This window comes from Prionailurus bengalensis, chromosome C1 (genome assembly GCF_016509475.1).
Source record: "Prionailurus bengalensis isolate Pbe53 chromosome C1, Fcat_Pben_1.1_paternal_pri, whole genome shotgun sequence".
In the NCBI taxonomy this organism is placed as follows: Eukaryota; Metazoa; Chordata; class Mammalia; order Carnivora; family Felidae; genus Prionailurus; species Prionailurus bengalensis.
Window position 1 is genome coordinate 106,691,996 of NC_057345.1, and position 18,532 is coordinate 106,710,527.

Sequence of the window (18,532 nt, forward strand, 5' to 3'; positions counted from 1 at the left end):
ACTGTCTCTCTCTCTCCCTCTCTCCCTCCCTCTCTCTCTGCTCCTCCCCCATACATGCACACTCTCCCTCTTTCTCAAAACAAATAAATAAACTTAAAAAACAAAATAACAACAATAAAAATTAAGGTTGTTCGTAAGTAAGCTAAGACTCACAGGGGTAAATAAAGTTTTCTGTTGATTTCTAACTTTTGCTTTTTCAATTTTATTTTTCTTCTACCAGCAAAACATTTTCTCAGAACTATTAATAAGGCTAAGATTTAATTTTATTTTTATCTATTTATCATTTTATTAAAAAAATTTTATATCCAAATTAGTTAGCGTGTAGTGCAACAGTGATTTCAGGAGTAGATTCCTTAAAGCCCCTTACCCATTTAGCCCATCCGCCCTCCCACAGCCCCTCCAGGAACCCTGTGTTTGTCTCCATATTTAAGAGTCTCTTATGTTTTGTCCCCCTTCCTGTTTTTATATTATTTTTGTTTCCCTTCCTTTATGTTCATCTGTTTTGTTTCTTAAAGTCCTTATATGAGTGAAGTCATATGATATTTGTCTTTCTCTGACTAATTTCACTTAGCATAATACCTTCCAGTTCCTTCCACGTAGTTGCAAATGGGAAGATTTCATTCTTTTTGATTGTATAAGGCTAAGATTTAGATGAAATCCTTTGGCAATCCCCAACTTTAGTTTCCATTTCTTCTTCAACCAGAATTTCTTTGTAACAGGCATCTACACAGTACTTCTAATGCGAGTGTTCAGGTGGTGTTCCCAGCAGGTTACATGTTTCATTACATTAATCCTCACAATAACCTTGTTTGGGACTTATTATCGTCCCCACTTTACAGATGCAGAAATCAATGCTAAGAAAGATTAGATGACTTAGTTAAGACCAGTGCCAGTACTAAAGGCAGGGTCAGGATTTGAACCCATGTAGATCTAGCTTCAATGCCTATTTTCTCTCTGTTTTACCATCTGGTTCTGTGATCAGAGTTGATCACTTTTTCCTGATTACTAGTTTGACCTGATTCAAATTTTAGAAGCCCCAGTTCCCAATCAGTGGTGAGGGTGCTTTTATTTTCTTCTACAGGTAGCCAATTGTAAAATTATTGAATTTTTGTGTGTATAAGTTAGACTTTAGGTTGTGAAATGTCTAGCGTGCTGATTTACTGACTAGGTTGTTAACCCAAAAGGAAAGAGCTTTAGCTGGATGACCTCCTGCCTTTTCTGTTTATGTAAATGGATGTTTCAGATACCAGAGTCTGACAGAGACAATTCCAGTGACTGAAACATTTGTGGAAGGCTTGTTACTAAACTTAGCATCATTTTCAGGAAGGAAAAATCCTAATGGTTTGTAACTGAAAAAGAGCTTAACTCTAAAGGGTACATAAGCTTTTATCAAATTGACTAAAGGCCAGGTGTGTGTTTCCTAACTCTCATGGGATAGCCATGGAGGGAACCTTTGGTCAGCTAGCTGCCTCGTGGTTTTCGCTGAGATGGCAGGCAGGGTCAGCATTGTGGGAAGGTACTTCAGTTTGCTGAGTGAGTTTTGTGAGACTCAGCATCTTTTTTGACAAAATTATTGTTCTTCCAAACCTTGTACTTTTCCTAGTTGCAGCCTTTTTATGTACAGTGAAACAGGGAGGAGAATGAGTAGGTTGATTTACTATATAACTTTATTTTATTTATTTATTTATTTATTTATTTATTTATTTAACGTTTATTTATTTTTGAGACAGAGAGAGACAGAGCATGAACGGGGGAGGGTCAGAGAGAGAGGAAGACACAGAATCGGAAACAGGCTCCAGGCTCTGAGCTGTCAGCACAGAGCTCGACATGGGGCTCGAACTCACGGACCGCGAGATCATGACCTGAGCCGAAGTCGGATGCTCAACCGACTGAGCCACCCAGGCGCCCCTATATAACTTTAGATGTACATTTTTTTTTTATCTTGAACTGATTACACAGAGTTTTAAGTGAGATAGCACAGAAAGAAGATAGAATGCTAAGAGAGATTAATTGACATGATTGGGAGGACAAAGAAGTTAGTTAAGATAATGAAAATTTAGTTATCTCCTTGTCTTTCTAAAATTTTATTAAAATTTTTTTTTTTTTTACTTTGAGAGAGCGAGTATGTAAAAGCAGGGGAGGGGCAGAAAGACAGGGAGCGAGAACCCCAGGAAGGCTATATGCTGTCAGCGCAGAACCTGACATGGGGCTTGATCTCATGAACTGTGAGATCATGACCTGAGCCAAAATCAAGAGTTGGACACTTAACCAACTGAGCCCCATCCCCTTGCCTTTTTAAAAATGAGACTAGTGTGTATGAATATCTATACCATTCAACTCTCAGGGTGATGAAACTCAGTATAAAGGAAAGTTAAGTTGAATGATTTGAAGATATGGGGTGAAATCAGATACACATATATAAATTATCTTAAGTCATCCTTTTTGAGTCTTTACAAATTAAAGGAATACATTTTGTAAAAACTTTCTGATAACAGAAATTTCAGAAAGTTTAAAAAGGATTAAGTACAGTTCAAATGGCAGGATTGTTAAAAGCTACTTTGACTGCATAGTATACATCCTTGGTTAGGGTGAGGAAATTAGCTTTGAAAGCTTTGTGCCCTCTTTCCCGTGTGCTTTCTTGAAACGAAGTGTGGGATTCTGGCTTGGAGGGTCAGGTCCTCTCCAACGTTTCCATTTTGTTCTCCCTGCTGTAAGTTTACAAACAGTTCTTCACATTATGATCTATAAAAATATAAACAGCCTTTCTGGAGCCAAAGTAATTTTGTTTTTATGGTTCATACTGCATGACACTGGAGTGGGGTAGGAGGGTGGAGATACAAGGTGTTTGGACCCTTCTTGTTTATGGGATTGTCTTTTTCCCTTTTTCCCCTTAGGAACGGCGTGAATGTTGAGGGGGCGACACACAAGCAGGTGGTGGACCTGATCCGAGCAGGCGAGAAGGAATTGATCTTGACAGTGTTGTCTGTGCCTCCACATGAGGCAGATAACCTAGATCCCAGTGAAGACTCGTTGGGACAATCATTTTATGATTACACAGAAAAGCAAGCTGTGCCCATATCGGTCCCCACATACAAACATGTGGAGCAGAATGGTGAGAAGTTTGTGGTGAGTGTCAGCCCAACTCAGTCCTCAAAACATCTAGCTTTTGTTTCCCCCAGGCTTATCATTTATGATTTATACTAGAGCACTAGATGCAATCACCTCAACCTAGGTCAGTTTGCCTACCAGGAAGATGGGTTCACACATAAATAAAAGACACTGACCGTGATTTTTTTTGCAGGAGGTGAACTACAGTAATGAAGAAGATTTCTCTTTCTGCTTAAGTGTATTCCATTTTATTTCCAGACAGTTTTAAATTTGTATTTGTATTCTGGTTGTAAACACGTGTGAGTTGGTTTTGTTTGTTCTTTTATTAGTTGCTGTATCTCTTTGCTACTAGCAGTCTCTCACTTACTACTCTGCTGAGCTGTAGAGCAAGATTAATTTTAAAAGGTGGTGTCTTCCGAAACATTTTGGTAATACAGAGTTTGTCCACATCAGAACCTGCAAGTGCCCTACCCTTCTCTCCACATCTTGTTCTTTTTCATTTTCTTTGGAGATGTCCGTGTGAATGATTAATGTGGGTTTTTCCCAAGGTCCTAATTATACTCTGAATACAGTTCCCATGAACTGCTCTATTACGTTTCCAGTCTGTTCCTGTTGTAGATGTGTGGGAAAGCCCACCTTGAGTTCTGGGTGCCTCCCCTTTTCTGAGTGCCTTTGCTTGTTCCTCAAAACCCAGTTGCTGTTGATAGCCCAATCTACTTACTTTTTCTCTTGATTGCGGTATGCTTTATTTGCCTTTGATTATTTGGGGAGTGTTGATATAATGAGAAATTGATTATTTGTAGAAAGTGCAGTGGTTTCTGTTAGACATTGACAAATAGACTACACATGTTTCAAGCTTAACGGCTGACTCAAGTTGCTGTCTCTGTAACTGAGATTTGTTCCCTGTATAGGAATGAGCTACAGGACACTTGTGGTAAATTCTTTTTAGTGAGGAGATGAGAAAAGCAAGCAAGTAAGCCAGAAAAATTCAGAAGGATCAAACAATGTTCAACTGCATCTGTAATGTAGCTGGTGATGGTAATACAGAGCACAGTCTAGGTTGGCCTGGTCTATGGATTCTCAGAGCCATGTACACAGCTTAGAGTTTCGTATTTCAGAGGTGCTATCCATTCAGTCATAAGGCATGTAAAGAGTAGAAATCAAGGTCAGGTCCTAAAATTAGAGCAAATGGATGTTGAGACCTTTTGGGAATTACCTGGGATCTTGAGAACCTTTGTAGTCTTTAGAAAAGGAATGAAACTGATTGTCCCTTTTAGAAAAGGAGTGAAACTGATTGTCCCTTTTAAGAAAATCAACATTATTGAACGCAATTTACCTGCACTAACATGTCCAGTTTCATGAGTTTGGGTAAATGTACATAGTTTCATAATCACCACTGTCACAATCAAGAAAGAAGAATACTTTCACCACCCAGAGACTTCTCTTGTGACCTTTTATAGTTAGCCCTTTCCCTGTAGCACTACCCCTGTTGACCACTGATCATCTTTCTGTTACTCTATTTTGCCATTTCTAGGATGTCAAATCAATAGGATCATATAAGTAGCTTTTTTGTGTCTGGCATTGTTCATTTAGTGTAGTGCTTTTAAGATTTATAGTTGTTGTGTATGTCAGTAGTTTGTTTCTTTTAATTGCAATTACTTTTTAATTGGATAACTTCATTGCAGTTTGTTTATCCAGTGACTTGTTGATGCATGTTTGGGTTGCTTCCAGTTTGGGGCTATTATGATTAAAGCTGCCATGAAATAACATTAATATACAGGGCTTTAGGTAGATACATGTTTTCATTTCTCTTGAGTAGCTATAAGTGGAATTGCAGAGTCATATGGTAAAAGTTTAACCTTATAGTCAAACTGTTCTCCAAAGAGGCTGTACCATTTTGCATATTCTCATTTGCAGTGGAGAGTTCCAGTTGCTCTATAATCTCTCTAATGCTTGGTATTATCGGTTTTTAAAATTCTAGGCATTGTAGTGGTATCTTCGTCCTTTTGTTTTTTTAATACTGTATTTTTTTAAAATTTTTATTTATTTTTTTAAATTTACATCCAAATTCGTTAGCATATAGTGCAACAATGATTTCAGGAGTAGATTCCTTAGTGTCCTTTACCCATTTAGCCCACCCCCCTCCACAACCCTTCCCGTAACCCTCAGTTTGTTCTCCCTATTTATGAGTCTCTTCTGTTTTGTCCCCCTCCCTGTTTTTATATTATTTTTGTTTCCCTTCCCTTATGTTCATCTGTTTTGTCTCTTAAAAGTCGTCATATGAGTTAAGTCATATGGTTTTTGTCTTTCTCTGACTAATTTCACTTAGCATAATACCCTCCAGTTCCATCCATGTAGTTTCAAATGACAAGATTTCATTCTTTTTGATTGCCAAGTAATACTCCATTGTATATATATACCACATTCTCTTTATCCATTCATCCATCAATGGACATTTGGGCTCTTTCCATACTTTGGCTATTGTCGATAGTGCTGCTATAAACATGGGGGTGCATGTGTCCCTTCAAAACAGCACACCTGTATCCCCTGGATAAATGCCTAGTAGTGCAATTGCTGGGTTATAGGGTAGTTCTATTTTTAATTTTTTGAGGAACCTCCACACTGGTTTCCAGAGTGGCTGCACCAACTTGCATTCCCACTTTTTTTTAATTGTTTTTTAATGGTTATTTATTTTTGAGAGAGACAGAGTGTGAGTGGGGGAGGGGCAGAGAGAGAGGGAGACATAGAATCTGAAGCAGGCTCCAGGCTCTGAGCTGTCAGCACAGAGCCTGACGTGGGGCTCGAACTCATGAACCATGAGATCATGACCTGAGCTGAAGTCGGACACTCAACCAACTGAGCGACCCAGGCGCCCCTCTCCGTCTGGTTCTTTTTTTTTTTTTTTTTTTTTCAACGTTTATTTATTTTTGGGACAGAGAGAGACAGAGCATGAATGGGGGAGGGGCAGAGAGAGAGGGAGACACAGAATCGGAAACAGGCTCCAGGCTCTGAGCCATCAGCCCAGAGCCTGACGCGGGGCTCGAACTCACGGAGCGCGAGATCGTGACCTGGCTGAAGTCGGATGCTTAACCGACTGCGCCACCCAGGCGCCCCTCTCTGTCTGGTTCTAATTGCATTTGCCTAAAGACTCATGATGAAAGCTTTATTTTCATGTATTTAGTGGCCATTCTTATATTTTTACTGGTGAAGAGTTCAACTTTTTCCCCCATTTTAAAACTTGGATTGTCCTATTTTGTTGTTGAGTTCTTTATGTATCTGGAGTCCTTTATCAGATAGATATTTTGTGAAATATTTCTCCCAGGCTGTGGCTGGCCTTTTTATTTTATTTTTAATAGTGTCTTTCAAAGAACAGAGGTTTTAAATTTTTTTGAAGTCCAGTTTATCTTTTTCATTTATGGGTCGTGTTGTAAGAAACCTGCCTAACCCAAGGATACAAATCTTTTATGTTTTCTTGAAAAAATTTTATAGTTTTAGCTCTCTGTTTTTGTAATAACTTTATTGAGGTATGATTCACATACCAGCAGTTGTATACCTTAGGTGTATATAATTCAGTGGTTCTTAGTATGATCAACAGAGTAGTGCAGCCATCACCACAATTTTAGAACGTTTTCCTCACCTCAGAAAGAAACACTGTACCTTTTAGCCACCTCCTCCAAACCTCCCATCTGCTCTCTACTAATCTATTTTCTGTCTCTATGGATTTGCCTCTTCTGTACATTCCATGTAAATGAAATCATATGTGTTCTCAGGGTTTATCCGTGTTGTAGCGTGTATCAACCAAGTAATATTCCATTGTCTGGATATACCACATTTAATTTATCTGTTCTTCAACTGATGGACATTTGGGTTATTTCTACTTTTTGACTGTTATGAATAATGCTGTTTTGAGCATGTATGTACAATTTTTGATGTGGATATGTGTTTTCATTTCTCTTGGATATCACGTAGAAATGGAATTACTGGGTCATATGGTAACTCTTATGTTTAACCTTTTGAGGAAATGCCAGACTTTTCTCCAAAATGGCTGCATCATAGTTTTCGCTCTTATGTTTAGGTCTGGGACCCATTCTGAGTTGATTCTTGTATCAATACTAAATGATATAAGGGTCAAGATTTTTTTTTTCCCCATTTGATATCCAGCAGCCTGTGTTGAAAAGGAATATCTTTTCCCCATTGAAATACCTTGGCTTTATTGTTGAAAATCAATTGAACATGTGGTTCTATTTCTGTATTCTGTTGGTTATGTCTGAACATTTCAATATTTTTGTTATTTTGAGATTGTCTTCTGTTTAGTGTCTTTTCCCTTGAAAATGGGTCATATCCTCCTCCTTTGTACAGTGAGTAATTTTGGATTGTATCCTGGATATTGTGAATGTTGCATTGTGTAGGCCCTGAGTTCTGTGATATTCGCTGAGGAATGTTGATGTTTTGTTTTACCTGGCAATTAACAAGCTATGCCGCTTGTGGGTTGTACTTCATGTTTCAGTTCAATTCTTTCAGGCTTTTCTGTACTACTTTGAATCTGTTCTGCATGTGTATCATTCAGGGAGGGATTAGTATGAGATACTTGGTGTTCATTCACAAACTTAAGGCATCCTTTTCTGTGTTTCTCTCTTCTGGAATTCTCTACTCTTTCTGGTGGCGGCCATGGTTGCCTAGAATCCTTTCTTTCCTCCAGGCAGGAAGACCTCAGGGTTTCTATTGGAGTTTTTAGTTGCCTAAGTTAGGGTACTTTGTAACTTATGCCCACTGTCTGGGCAAAGCCCCCTAAAAGCAGGACACCTCCCCCCACCCCTCTCAGTGGTGTGCTCCATATTTTAATGTCCCTCTGCAATCTGCCTGCAGTTAGTGTAGTATTCAGAATTCTCGGGTAATTGATTTTTGCATTTGGTCCAGAGTTTGTAGTTGTTATCACTGGAAAGGTTGGTCTATAGGAGACTCTTAGGTTCTATCAATTTTTTTCATATATAATGAAGCTGTTGCCTTCTTAATGAATGGGCCCCTTTAATGTTGTGAAATATCTCTTTATGTCTTGTAATATTCTTTGTTCTGAAATCTTTCTTTGATATTAACATATGGCCGCTAATAGCTACTTCACCTTTGATTATTGTTCTCATTGTATATCTTTTCCATCCTTTTACTTTTAACTTATCTATATAGCCGTGCTTAAGGTAAGTCTTACAGACAGCATATACTTGTGTCTTGCTTTTTATTTGGCAATCTTGGTCGTTTATTTGGAGTGTGTTGTCTACTTACGTTTCATATAATTATTGAAATAGGTTTAAATCTATCATCTTATTCTTTATGAACTATATCTCATCTGTTCTTCATTCCTTTTGTCCTCCTTTCCTGCCATCTTTTTAATTAATGGAGTATTTTTTAATGATCCTGTTTTATCTCTATTATTGTATTATTAGATATAATTTGAGTGGTTTTTTTTGTAATTTTTTTTTTTTAACGTTTATTTATTTTTGAGACAGAGAGAGACAGAGCATGAACAGGGGAGGGTCAGAGAGAGAGGGAGACACAGAATCTGAAACAGGTTCCAGGCTCTGAGCAGTCAGCACAGAACCTGATGCGGGGCTCGAACTCATGGACCGTGAGATCATGACCTGAGCCGAAGTCAGATGCTTAACTGACCAAGCCACCCAGGCGCCCCAATTTGGGTTTTTTTTAATGTTTATTTATTTATTTTAAGAGAGAGCATGAGCGGAGGAGGGACACAGAGAGAGAGAGAGAGAGAGAGAGAGAGAGAGAGAGACTCCCAAGCAGGCCTTGCGCTGTCAGCACAGAGCTCAGTGCAGGGCTCAATTTCGTGAACCTCGAGATCATGACCTGAGCCAAGAGCAAGAGTTGGACACTTAACTGACTGATCCACCCAGGCGCCCCTTGTTGTTTTATTTTCTTAGCAGTTGTTCCCACTTTACACTATACATCTTTGTAAGTATTATCTTTAAATAATACAATATTATTTCTCATATAATGAAATAATTTTACAACAGTGTAATTCATTTCCTTCTCCCATCCTTTGTGCTGTTGTCATACATTTTACTTCTAAAGGCGTTATAAATTCCATATTACTTTGTTGTTTTCTTTGTTTTAAACAATCAAGAGATTGTTTAAAGAGATTGAAAGAGTTCTTTTATATTTAACCACATATTTACCATTTCTGGTGTCCTTTGTTCCTTTGTGTAAATTCAGTTTCCATCTGCTATCTTATTCCCTCCGCCTGAAGAATTTCCATTAATGTTCTTATAGGGCACATCTGCTGGCAATGAATTCCCTTAGCTTTTGTTGGTCTGAAGAAGTCTTTATTTCATTCTTACATTTGAAAGATATTTTTATTGGTATAAAATTCTGGGTTGATAGTTTTTTCTTTCAATACTTTAAAATGTGACTCCTGTCTTTTGGCCTGCTTAGTGTCACTAAGTGTCACTTAGAGAAGTGAGAAGCCTGCCAGTTTTTGTTCCTCTCTATGTAATGTTTTAACCCCTTCTAGTTACTGTCAAAGTTTTTAAACTTCAAAACTAGGTATTTTTTGGTATTTATCCTGTGATTGGAGTTTTCTAAACTTTATAGAGCTATGGTTTGATATCTTTTATCATTTTTCAAAAAATCTCAGCCAGTATGTCATCAAATATTTCTTCAGCTGTGTTTTTTTTCTTTTGTCTTTCTGAGATTCTAATTACACATGTGTTAGACTGATATTGGCCTTTAGCTTTTGAATGCTCTATTCTGTTTTTCTTTTTTGTTTTGCTTTAGATTATTTTTATTGTCCTATTTGCAAGTTCACTGATTATTTCCTTAGCTGTGTCCAGTCTACTGATGAGCTTGTCAGAGAAATTCTACATTTCTGGCATCATGTTTTTTTATTTCTATTATTTCCCTTAAAATTCTCCATCTATTTATACATGCTGTGTACATTTTCCATGAGATCTTTTAATATATGAATCATAGTTATTTTATTAAAAAAATTGTTTTAAGTTTGTTTATTCATTTTGAGAGAGACAGAGTGAGCAGGGAAGAGGCAGAGAGAGAGAGAGAGAGAGAGAGAATCCCAAGCAGGCTCCATACTGTCAGCGTGGAGCCCATCATGCTGTTCATACCCATGAAACACGAGATCATGACCTGGGCTGAAATCAAGAGTCATTTGCTCAACTGACTGAGCCACCCAGGCACCCCTGAATCATAGTTATTTTATTTTATTTTCTTAAAAAAAATTTTTTTTTCCAACGTTTATTTATTTTTGGGACAGAGAGAGACAGAGCATGAACGGGGGAGGGGCAGAGAGAGAGGGAGACACAGAATCGGAAACAGGCTCCAGGCTCTGAGCCATCAGCCCAGAGCCTGACGCGGGGCTTGAACTCACGGACCGCGAGATCGTGACCTGGCTGAAGTCGGACGCTTAACCGACTGCGCCACCCAGGCGCCCCATGAATCATAGTTATTTTAAGATCCCTGTCTGATAGTTTTAACATCTAGATATCTTGAGACTACCTTATCTCTTGACATATGTGTTTTTTATGTCTTGCTTTTTTGTCCTGTAATATGTGATTGACTATGCCAAGCATCATGTGTAGAACAGTAGCGACTGAGGTAAGTAGTATTTGAATCTGAAAATATGCAGGCATCTTCTTCTGTTAGGGGATTGAGCCAGTCAATCTCAATTTGGGTGTTGTTGTGGCTTTTGGTACCTTTATTGTGCTGTAAAGTTCAAATCCCTCTCACAGTAAGTCGCTTTGTGCTTAGACTGGGAGCTGGGGTCAGAGGCTCTGTTTTTTCTCACTGTTCTCCTCTTCCCTCTCTCAACTTTTAGCCACCCCTGCATGCCTGTACCATAGACAAATTCTCTCCATACTCTTGCCTCTCTTCCACTGGTGAACCACTCTTGCTTTTTATGTAGGCTAGATTTGTAATAAGGTTCTCTGTTATCTGGTCCTGCTTCTGTCTTAGGCAGTCTACTTAGACCCTGTGCCTATGTCTTGGGAGTGAGACTTTTAGTTTTTCTACCCTTCTTCCTTATCACAACTAAACTCTGCCTTGTATCTGTGGTTAGTCTTTGAAGAGTTTCTTCTCCCTCCCCCAGCTATGGCCAATCTCTACTTAGTATCAGGAACTTGGGCCTAAGATGGTTTCCTGCCTCTCACCAGGAGTGGAGGGTTTTTGCTTTTACTTTTTTCCCAGAAGCAGGGGATCTTCACCAGTGCCCTCCAGATGAAAGGGTTTGCTGCCCATCCCCCAAGGGATTAAGGCTTTTGCTTAATAGAAGAGAAAGGTCTAGGGGAGGTGGGTGGAGCATTGTGTCTGTCCCCTAACAATTGCCAATCACCTTTCTCATGCCTAGGCTACTATGGTAGACCATTTCTAGGCTCCTGCCCTGTCCCTAGTCTTTCTTGTGAGCACAAGAAGCCCAGGGGGAAGACTTGCATGTGCATAGGAGCTCTCTTATGTCTGGAATGAGATTACTCTTCTTGCACCTTCCTAAATCCTACAGCTGCTTAATGTATTTGCTATTTCTTTTGTTTCTGTTATTTCTGAGTCTGTTTCTATTGACTGATTTCTCTCCTGGTTTACAGGTTAAATTTTCATGTTTCCTTGTGTGTCTAGTAATTTTTGATGGGTATCACACACTGCTAATTTTTTTTTTAATGTTTATTCATTTTTGAAAGAGAGAGAGAAAGAGATTGTGAATGGGAGAGGGGCAGACAGAGAGGGAGACAGAGAATCCCAAGCAGGCTCTGCACTGTCAGCACAGAGCCAGGCGTGGGGCTGGAACTCATCAGGTGAGATCATGACCTGAGCTGAAATCAAGAATTGACCGCTTAATCCTGAGCCACCCGGGCATCCCCTGTACACTGTTAATTTAATGTTACTGTGTGTTAGATTTTGTTACATTCCTTTAAAGAATGTTGAAATTTTTTCTTTTTCTTTTTTTTTTCTTTCTTTTTTTGCTGGCATGCAGTTAAGTTCCTTATAGATTACTTTGATTCTTTTTTAGGTTTGTTTTTAAGCTCTTTTAGTGTGAGCATAGAGTAGTTTTTACTCTAGAACTAATTTAGCCCTACTCCTAAAGCATAGCCCTTTTTAGTTCTTTTGATTGCTATAGAAATTCAAGGGAGGTCTCTCTATTCTGGTTGGAGGAAAGTCAGATGATTAAAGATGGTCTTTGAACTCAGGTAATTGTTATTTTTACAACTCACCCTGGTAATAGTTCTTTTCCTCAAATTGCTATTCAGCCAAAATTCAAGGGGAGCCTATGCAGATTTCTAGAGCTCTGTCTCTCTTTAGCTCCCTCCTCTTGTGTTCTGCAAAGTCTAGCTGCTTTAGCCTCCCTAAACTCTAGTCTCTGTCTCCACAACTCCGTGAAGTTGCCAAATTGTTTGGATGCCCCTGTCTGAGTTGTAGTTCAGGAGTTACCTCTAGACAGGAAGCCTAGGTTGAGGTAGGGCTCATCGTGTTTGTTTTCCTTTTCTCAGGGATCACAGTTCTTAGCTGCCTATTGTCCAGTGTCCAAAAATAGTTGTTTCCTATGTTTTGCCTAGTTTCTAGTGTTTACAGTGGAAGGTTAATTCCAGACCATCCATAAAATTTCCAGACTATCCTATAAAAGCAGAATATTTTTATTTATGGGTATTTTATTTCTTGATTTTAGAAGACATACCAACAGAATCCTATTTCATACTATTTAGAAAAATCAATTCTAGATGGATTAAGACTTAAATGACAAAATGAAAAAATTAAAAGCTCTTAGTAGAAAGTATAGGTGAATAGCTTTTTGATCCTGGGTATAGCAAAGAGTTTAAAAGACACAGAAAGCATTGGTTATAAAAATAATGATAAATTGGACTCTAAAACTGAGAAATTTGGGGGGCACCTGTGTGGCTTACTTTGGTTAAGCATCTAACTCTTGATTTTGGCTTAGGTCATGATCTCACAGTTCATCAGATCAAGGCCCGTGTCCAGCTCTGTGCTGATGGCACACAGCTTGCTTAGGATTCTCTCTCTCCCTCTGTCTCTGCCCCTCCCCTGCTCATGTGCACTGTCTCTCAAAATGAATAAACTTTAAAAGAATTAAAGAGAAAAAAAAAACAAAAAAAAACCAAGTTAATAAAGTGACAAAACAAATGATACAGTAGGAGAAGATACAGTGTATACAACATGAAAAAGATTATGTCAAGAACATACAAAGAACTCTACAAATCAGTGAGAAAAACACAAAAAATTAATGCAACACTGGACAAAATATATGAATATGTTTTTTTACAGAAGAGGACACTCACATGGCCGATAAATACGTGAAGAGATGATTGACATCATTACATGTAACATTAAGAGAATTGTAAATTGGAACCACAGTAGGAAATCTTTTTCCACCCATTCCCCATTGGCAAGAAGTAAAAGAATTTTTTTATGTATTATGAAAGGAGTATAACTTGATGTAACCACTTTAGCTTACAGTTTGGCATGATCTCTTTCAGTTGAATATTCACATACCTTATAACCCTGCAGTTCTAGTCGGAGTACATCTAGGAGAATCTCTTATATAGGTACAACAGGGGGCATATGTACAAGTTCATAGCAGTATTTGTTCACAATAGCAAAAACCCAGAATCAACCCAAGTGCTCATCAACAGAACAGATATTTAAAAAGCAAAACAACAGGGGTGCGTGGGTAACTCGGTCGGTTAAGCCTCTGACTTTGGCTCAGGTCACAATCTCACAGTTTGTGGGGTTAAGCCCTGCATCAGGCTCTGTGCTGACAGGTCAGAGCCTGGAGCCTGCTTCAGGTTCTGTGTCTCCCTCTCTCTTTGCTCCTCCCCTGCTCGTACTCTGTCTGTCCCTCTCAAAAATAAATAAACATTAAAAATAAATAAAAAGCAAAACAACAACTGTTATATACAGCAGAATAAACCACAAAGGTGTGTAACATTGTGGATGAGACTAAGGGAAAAAATAAGCCCTGGAAGGTCTCACTGTGCATGGTAACCTTTTTATAAAACCTAAATGCCCTTTAAAAATTAAAATAAAAAAGAATTTAAGTATTACATATAAATACAGGAAAAAACTATAAAAAGAAAAGCGAGGGAATGATGAACATGATTATGATCATTTTGGGGGTCAGGGAAGCAGGGAGAGGGGATGAAGGAGGCAGAGACTATGGTTAGAAATAAGTGTCAGGGTCTTAGTTTATAGTTTACTTTTTGCAAGGTTAAAAATAACTAATTTAATATCCAAAGAGCTTGCCATGAGACTATGTTGTGAACCAAAGATTATGATTAATCCAGTTCTGTATACCCAAGGTCCAAATAAAAAAAAAAAAAAAAAGTAACAGAGACCATTTATGATCCATGTTAGGGAGAATACACACACAAGAAACCGAAGTTATTTAAGAGCATATTGTGGCCTTTATGCTTTTTTCTTCCCAAGAAGGAGCCTAATACTTCAGCATTTAGGAAAAATATTTCAGTGTTCCATTGTTAAGGATCTCACCCATTTTACTCAAATCAGCTAAGAGTGCTGTATCTCCTTTTGCTTTTATAGGCAGCTTATGAATGGCAATAATGTTTGGTTTTTTTTTTAATTTTTTAAAAAATGTTTATTCAATTTTGAGAGACAGAGACAGAGCATGAGGGAGGGAGGGGCAGAGAGAGAGGGAGACACAGGATCTGAAGCAGGCTCCAGGCTCTGAATTATCAGCATAGAGCCCGACGCAGAGCTCAAACCCACAAGCCGTGAGATCATGACCTAAGCCAAAGTCAGATGCTCAACTGACTGAGCCACCCAGGTGCCCCTAATGTGGTTTTCTTAAGATGAATTTTCAGCTAAAAATAAGATTAAATGGCAGGGTAGTGTTGGAAGCAATTTGTTGGTCATAACGTACATTGAAGATTCATCCAGATCAACGGCAGGAACCAGGACAGTGTCTACTAGACTTTCGGAAGCTGAACTTGAGTGATATTGCCATGGCCAAAATGTCATCATTCTACTTTTTTTTTTTTCACTTTTGCATTATGTATGGAGATTCTCTGTTCAGTAGCACAATTCCTGTTGGTTTACTAAAGGTTTGAAAAAATGAGAACTTTTTAATATCTAGATCCTACATAGGTTGAGACGTTATCACTTAAAAGCCTTATCTGTAGGTGGGAGGGTTAAGGAACCAACAAAATGAAGATCTCTGATATCTGGGATTTCAGTTTTGCTATTGAATACCCAGATGTTACTAGAATTGCTTTCCCACAGTGGCTTGTGCTCATTGTAAGACTTTATCAGTTACAGGGCGGCTGGCTGGCTGAATCAGTAGGGCACAAGACTGTTGATCTTGGGTTTGTGAGTTCAAGCCCCACATTGCGCATGGAGTCTACTTGAAAGGAAGGAAGGAAGGAAGGAAGGAAGGAAGGAAGGAAGGAAGGAAGGAAGAAAGAAAGAAAGAAAAAGAAAAGAAAGAGAGAAAAGAAAAACGAAAAGAAAGAGAGAAAGAAAGAAAGAAAAAAGAACTTACCAGTTACCATCTTCTGGTATTCATTACATAGCATTAAATCATGAGGCTGGAGAGAGAAATGGCATAGCATGGATTTTCAGCATTTACATATTTAGAAGTCATTTTGAAGTTGAATTTTGGAACTTTGACTTACAGAATCTAGAGAAACAAAATAAGATCACTGATCAGATAAGTTTTACACTTTCCCCACCTATAATCCATCCCTTTTTCCGTATTGGGTTCTTATGAACAAAGACTATCTCAAGAGGACTGAAACTTGTTACCCTCAATGGTGCTATGAGTGGTGTGGAGCATGCGGGCTGAGGCCTGTAACGTGTGCACGGAATCCATGCCTGCAGTGCCCTGCCTGCCCAGGTCCTGGGGCTGAGGGTGGGCTCTGCTCTCCATGCATGAATTCACAGACAACAGAAATGATGTTAGAACAGTGGGAATCAGCAATTTTGCACAGGAAGCTTTGGGAGATGTTGTTTAATGTAGTCTGCCTGAAGTTGGGACCAAACTGAACAAACAAAATGAGTTTGGTGCTTTGGACAGTGTGAAAGCTGCTGGTGAACTCTTATTCTCCTCTATCAGAAGAAGTAACTGAAATTAACGAAGCTCTTAGAGAAAATCCAGGACTTGTCAACAAATCTTTTTAGGAAGATGGTTGGCTGATCAAGATAACAGTAATCCTTCAGAATTGGATGAATTAATGAGTGAAAAAAATATATAAGAAATACATAAAGTCTATTGAGGAATGAAAATGGAATCCCTAAATAAACTAGTATAAACCAAAAAAAAAAAAAAAAAAAAGGAAGAAAGAATTGTTTTCTCAAACAACTGGTTTTGCAGTCTGAACATTCCACCTTGAAGTCTTGTAGGTTATGGTCAGTTGGAGTAGAAGGTGACCAGTGATCATTAAATTCAGTGTACTATCACAAGCTAGATTAATTTCATCTAATTCCATTTATGAGCCAACCAGTCTTAGGGTTTAAATTAAAATGGAAAGATCCTAGAAGCACGGCCTGCCTATGTATATCTTTAGTTCCTGTTTGATTATGTTCTCCTTTAAGTCCAGAGAATATATATATATATATATTTTCAACATTTATTTATTTTTGAGAGAGAAAGAGGACATGTGCGCAGAGAAGGGCACAGAGAGAAGGGGATAGAGGATCCAAAGCAGGCTCCACATTGACAGCAGAGCCTGACAGTTGGCTTGAACTCCCAAACCGTGAGATCATGACCTGAGCTGAAATCAGATGCTTAACCGACTGAGCCACTCAGGCACCCCCAGAGAATATATTTTTTGATGGACTTTCTCATTTGTAATGAGGCTCTGGGCGTTTCTCATGGATCATGGACATTCATGAGTTTTAGGCAGAAGATCTCAGCATGCACTAAGTGAATTGGTCATTTTTTGGGCAAATGAGTGTATCCAAACCAAGGAAATATGAATATTAATAGATCTTGGTTCATTTTAAGGACCAATGAAGAACAAAGCAGTCTCTGTTGTGATTTAAAAAAAAATTTTTTTTTAATGTTTGTTTATTTTTGAAAGAGAGAGAGAACAAGCAGGAGAGGGGCAGAGAGAAGGAGACACAGGATCTGAAGCAGGCTCCAGACTACGAGCTATCAGCACAGAGCCCGATGCAGAGATTAAACCCACAAACTGTGAGATCATGACCTGAGCCAGTCAGAGGCTTAACCAACTGAGCCACCCAGGTGCTCCTGTTGTGATCTTTTTGTATATTTCTCATTTACTAAGCACAGTTAATTTAAAAGTGGTTTTGGCTCTTGTGGAAGCCATTTCTACTTGCATTAAAATATTACAGAACTGTCAGGCATTCTGTTTATATTTCTGTTTCCTGTGATGCCACATTTAAATAGAGATTGGTAGGGAGGTAGGTGAGAGGCTATGACAGTTGAATCAACTTTTCAGATTTCTTTTTGAAACTATCACAAAGGCTTCTCAAGCTCTAGGGTTCTTTCTACCCTAGGAAATATTTTACTGGACTGGAGATCACTTAAGTGGTCACCTTTGAGGAAATGCAGTCATAGTCTTCATGTGCATTATCAAGGACCTACTGTACTCTTCCTTGGAAAGAGACTTGGGGGCAGATCTTTGAGCCGGCAGTGTCACTAACTAGTTTTACCTCCCCTCCTTTCTTCATTGTATGAGGAATTCAGGCTGATATATATCACCTATAGTATTGTGGACTTGCTTTTTAAGCAAAGGAATGGTGATATTAGTGAGAAATTTGGATAGTTTAGTTTGAGATGGAAGTATATAAGACCAAACTGAATAAGACTTCTTAAGACTGCCTGCTCCAGGGGTGCCTGGGTGGCTCAGTTGGGTGAGCGTCCAACTTCGGCTCAAGGCATGATCTCATGGTTTGTGAGTTTGAGCCCCGTGTCAGGCTCTGTGTTGACAGCTCAGAGCCTGGAGACTGTTCAGAGTTTGTGTTTCCATCTCTCTGTCTCTGTCTCTGTCTCTGTCTCTCTCTCTCTCTCTGCCCCTCCCCCCATGTTCTCTCTCTCTCTCTCTCCCTCTCTCTCAAAAATAAACATAAAAAAAAAATTTAAAGACTGCCTGCTCCAAAGAGAACAGGTGGTATTGTGTAACGGGACTCTTGTTTTCTTATGCATTTGTACTTCAGGAGGAAGTGATGGGAATACTTTGGTAATATATGTGCTTCGTCACAGACAGTCACAACTTTGAGTGATAATCATAGGAAGAAAGCTCATTGATTAGGATCATACACATCCCTGGAGACTGTTTCATAGTGATTAGAGATTTTGCCTTTAATTGGGGGAGGAAATCATAGTTGGAGAGTTATGGGAGAGGAGTCTTGAATGAGTAAATTATTTTATTTTTGCATTTAACTCATACTTCCTAAATCACAGAAGCATGGTAAAGATTCT

At 38.7% G+C, this 18,532-nt stretch overlaps 1 protein-coding gene across 2 annotated transcripts in view; it reads left to right on the forward strand.

Annotated features, from left to right (window-relative positions):
- The window catches only part of SNX27 (sorting nexin 27), a 71,577-nt gene that overhangs the window by 25,306 nt on the left and 27,739 nt on the right, over positions 1-18,532 (forward strand). For both annotated transcript variants that reach the window (XM_043576327.1, XM_043576328.1), the window contains exon 2: positions 2,895-3,126. In XM_043576327.1, coding sequence (XP_043432262.1) covers positions 2,895-3,126 — 232 coding nt within the window. The remainder of the gene's footprint in view (positions 1-2,894; positions 3,127-18,532) is intronic.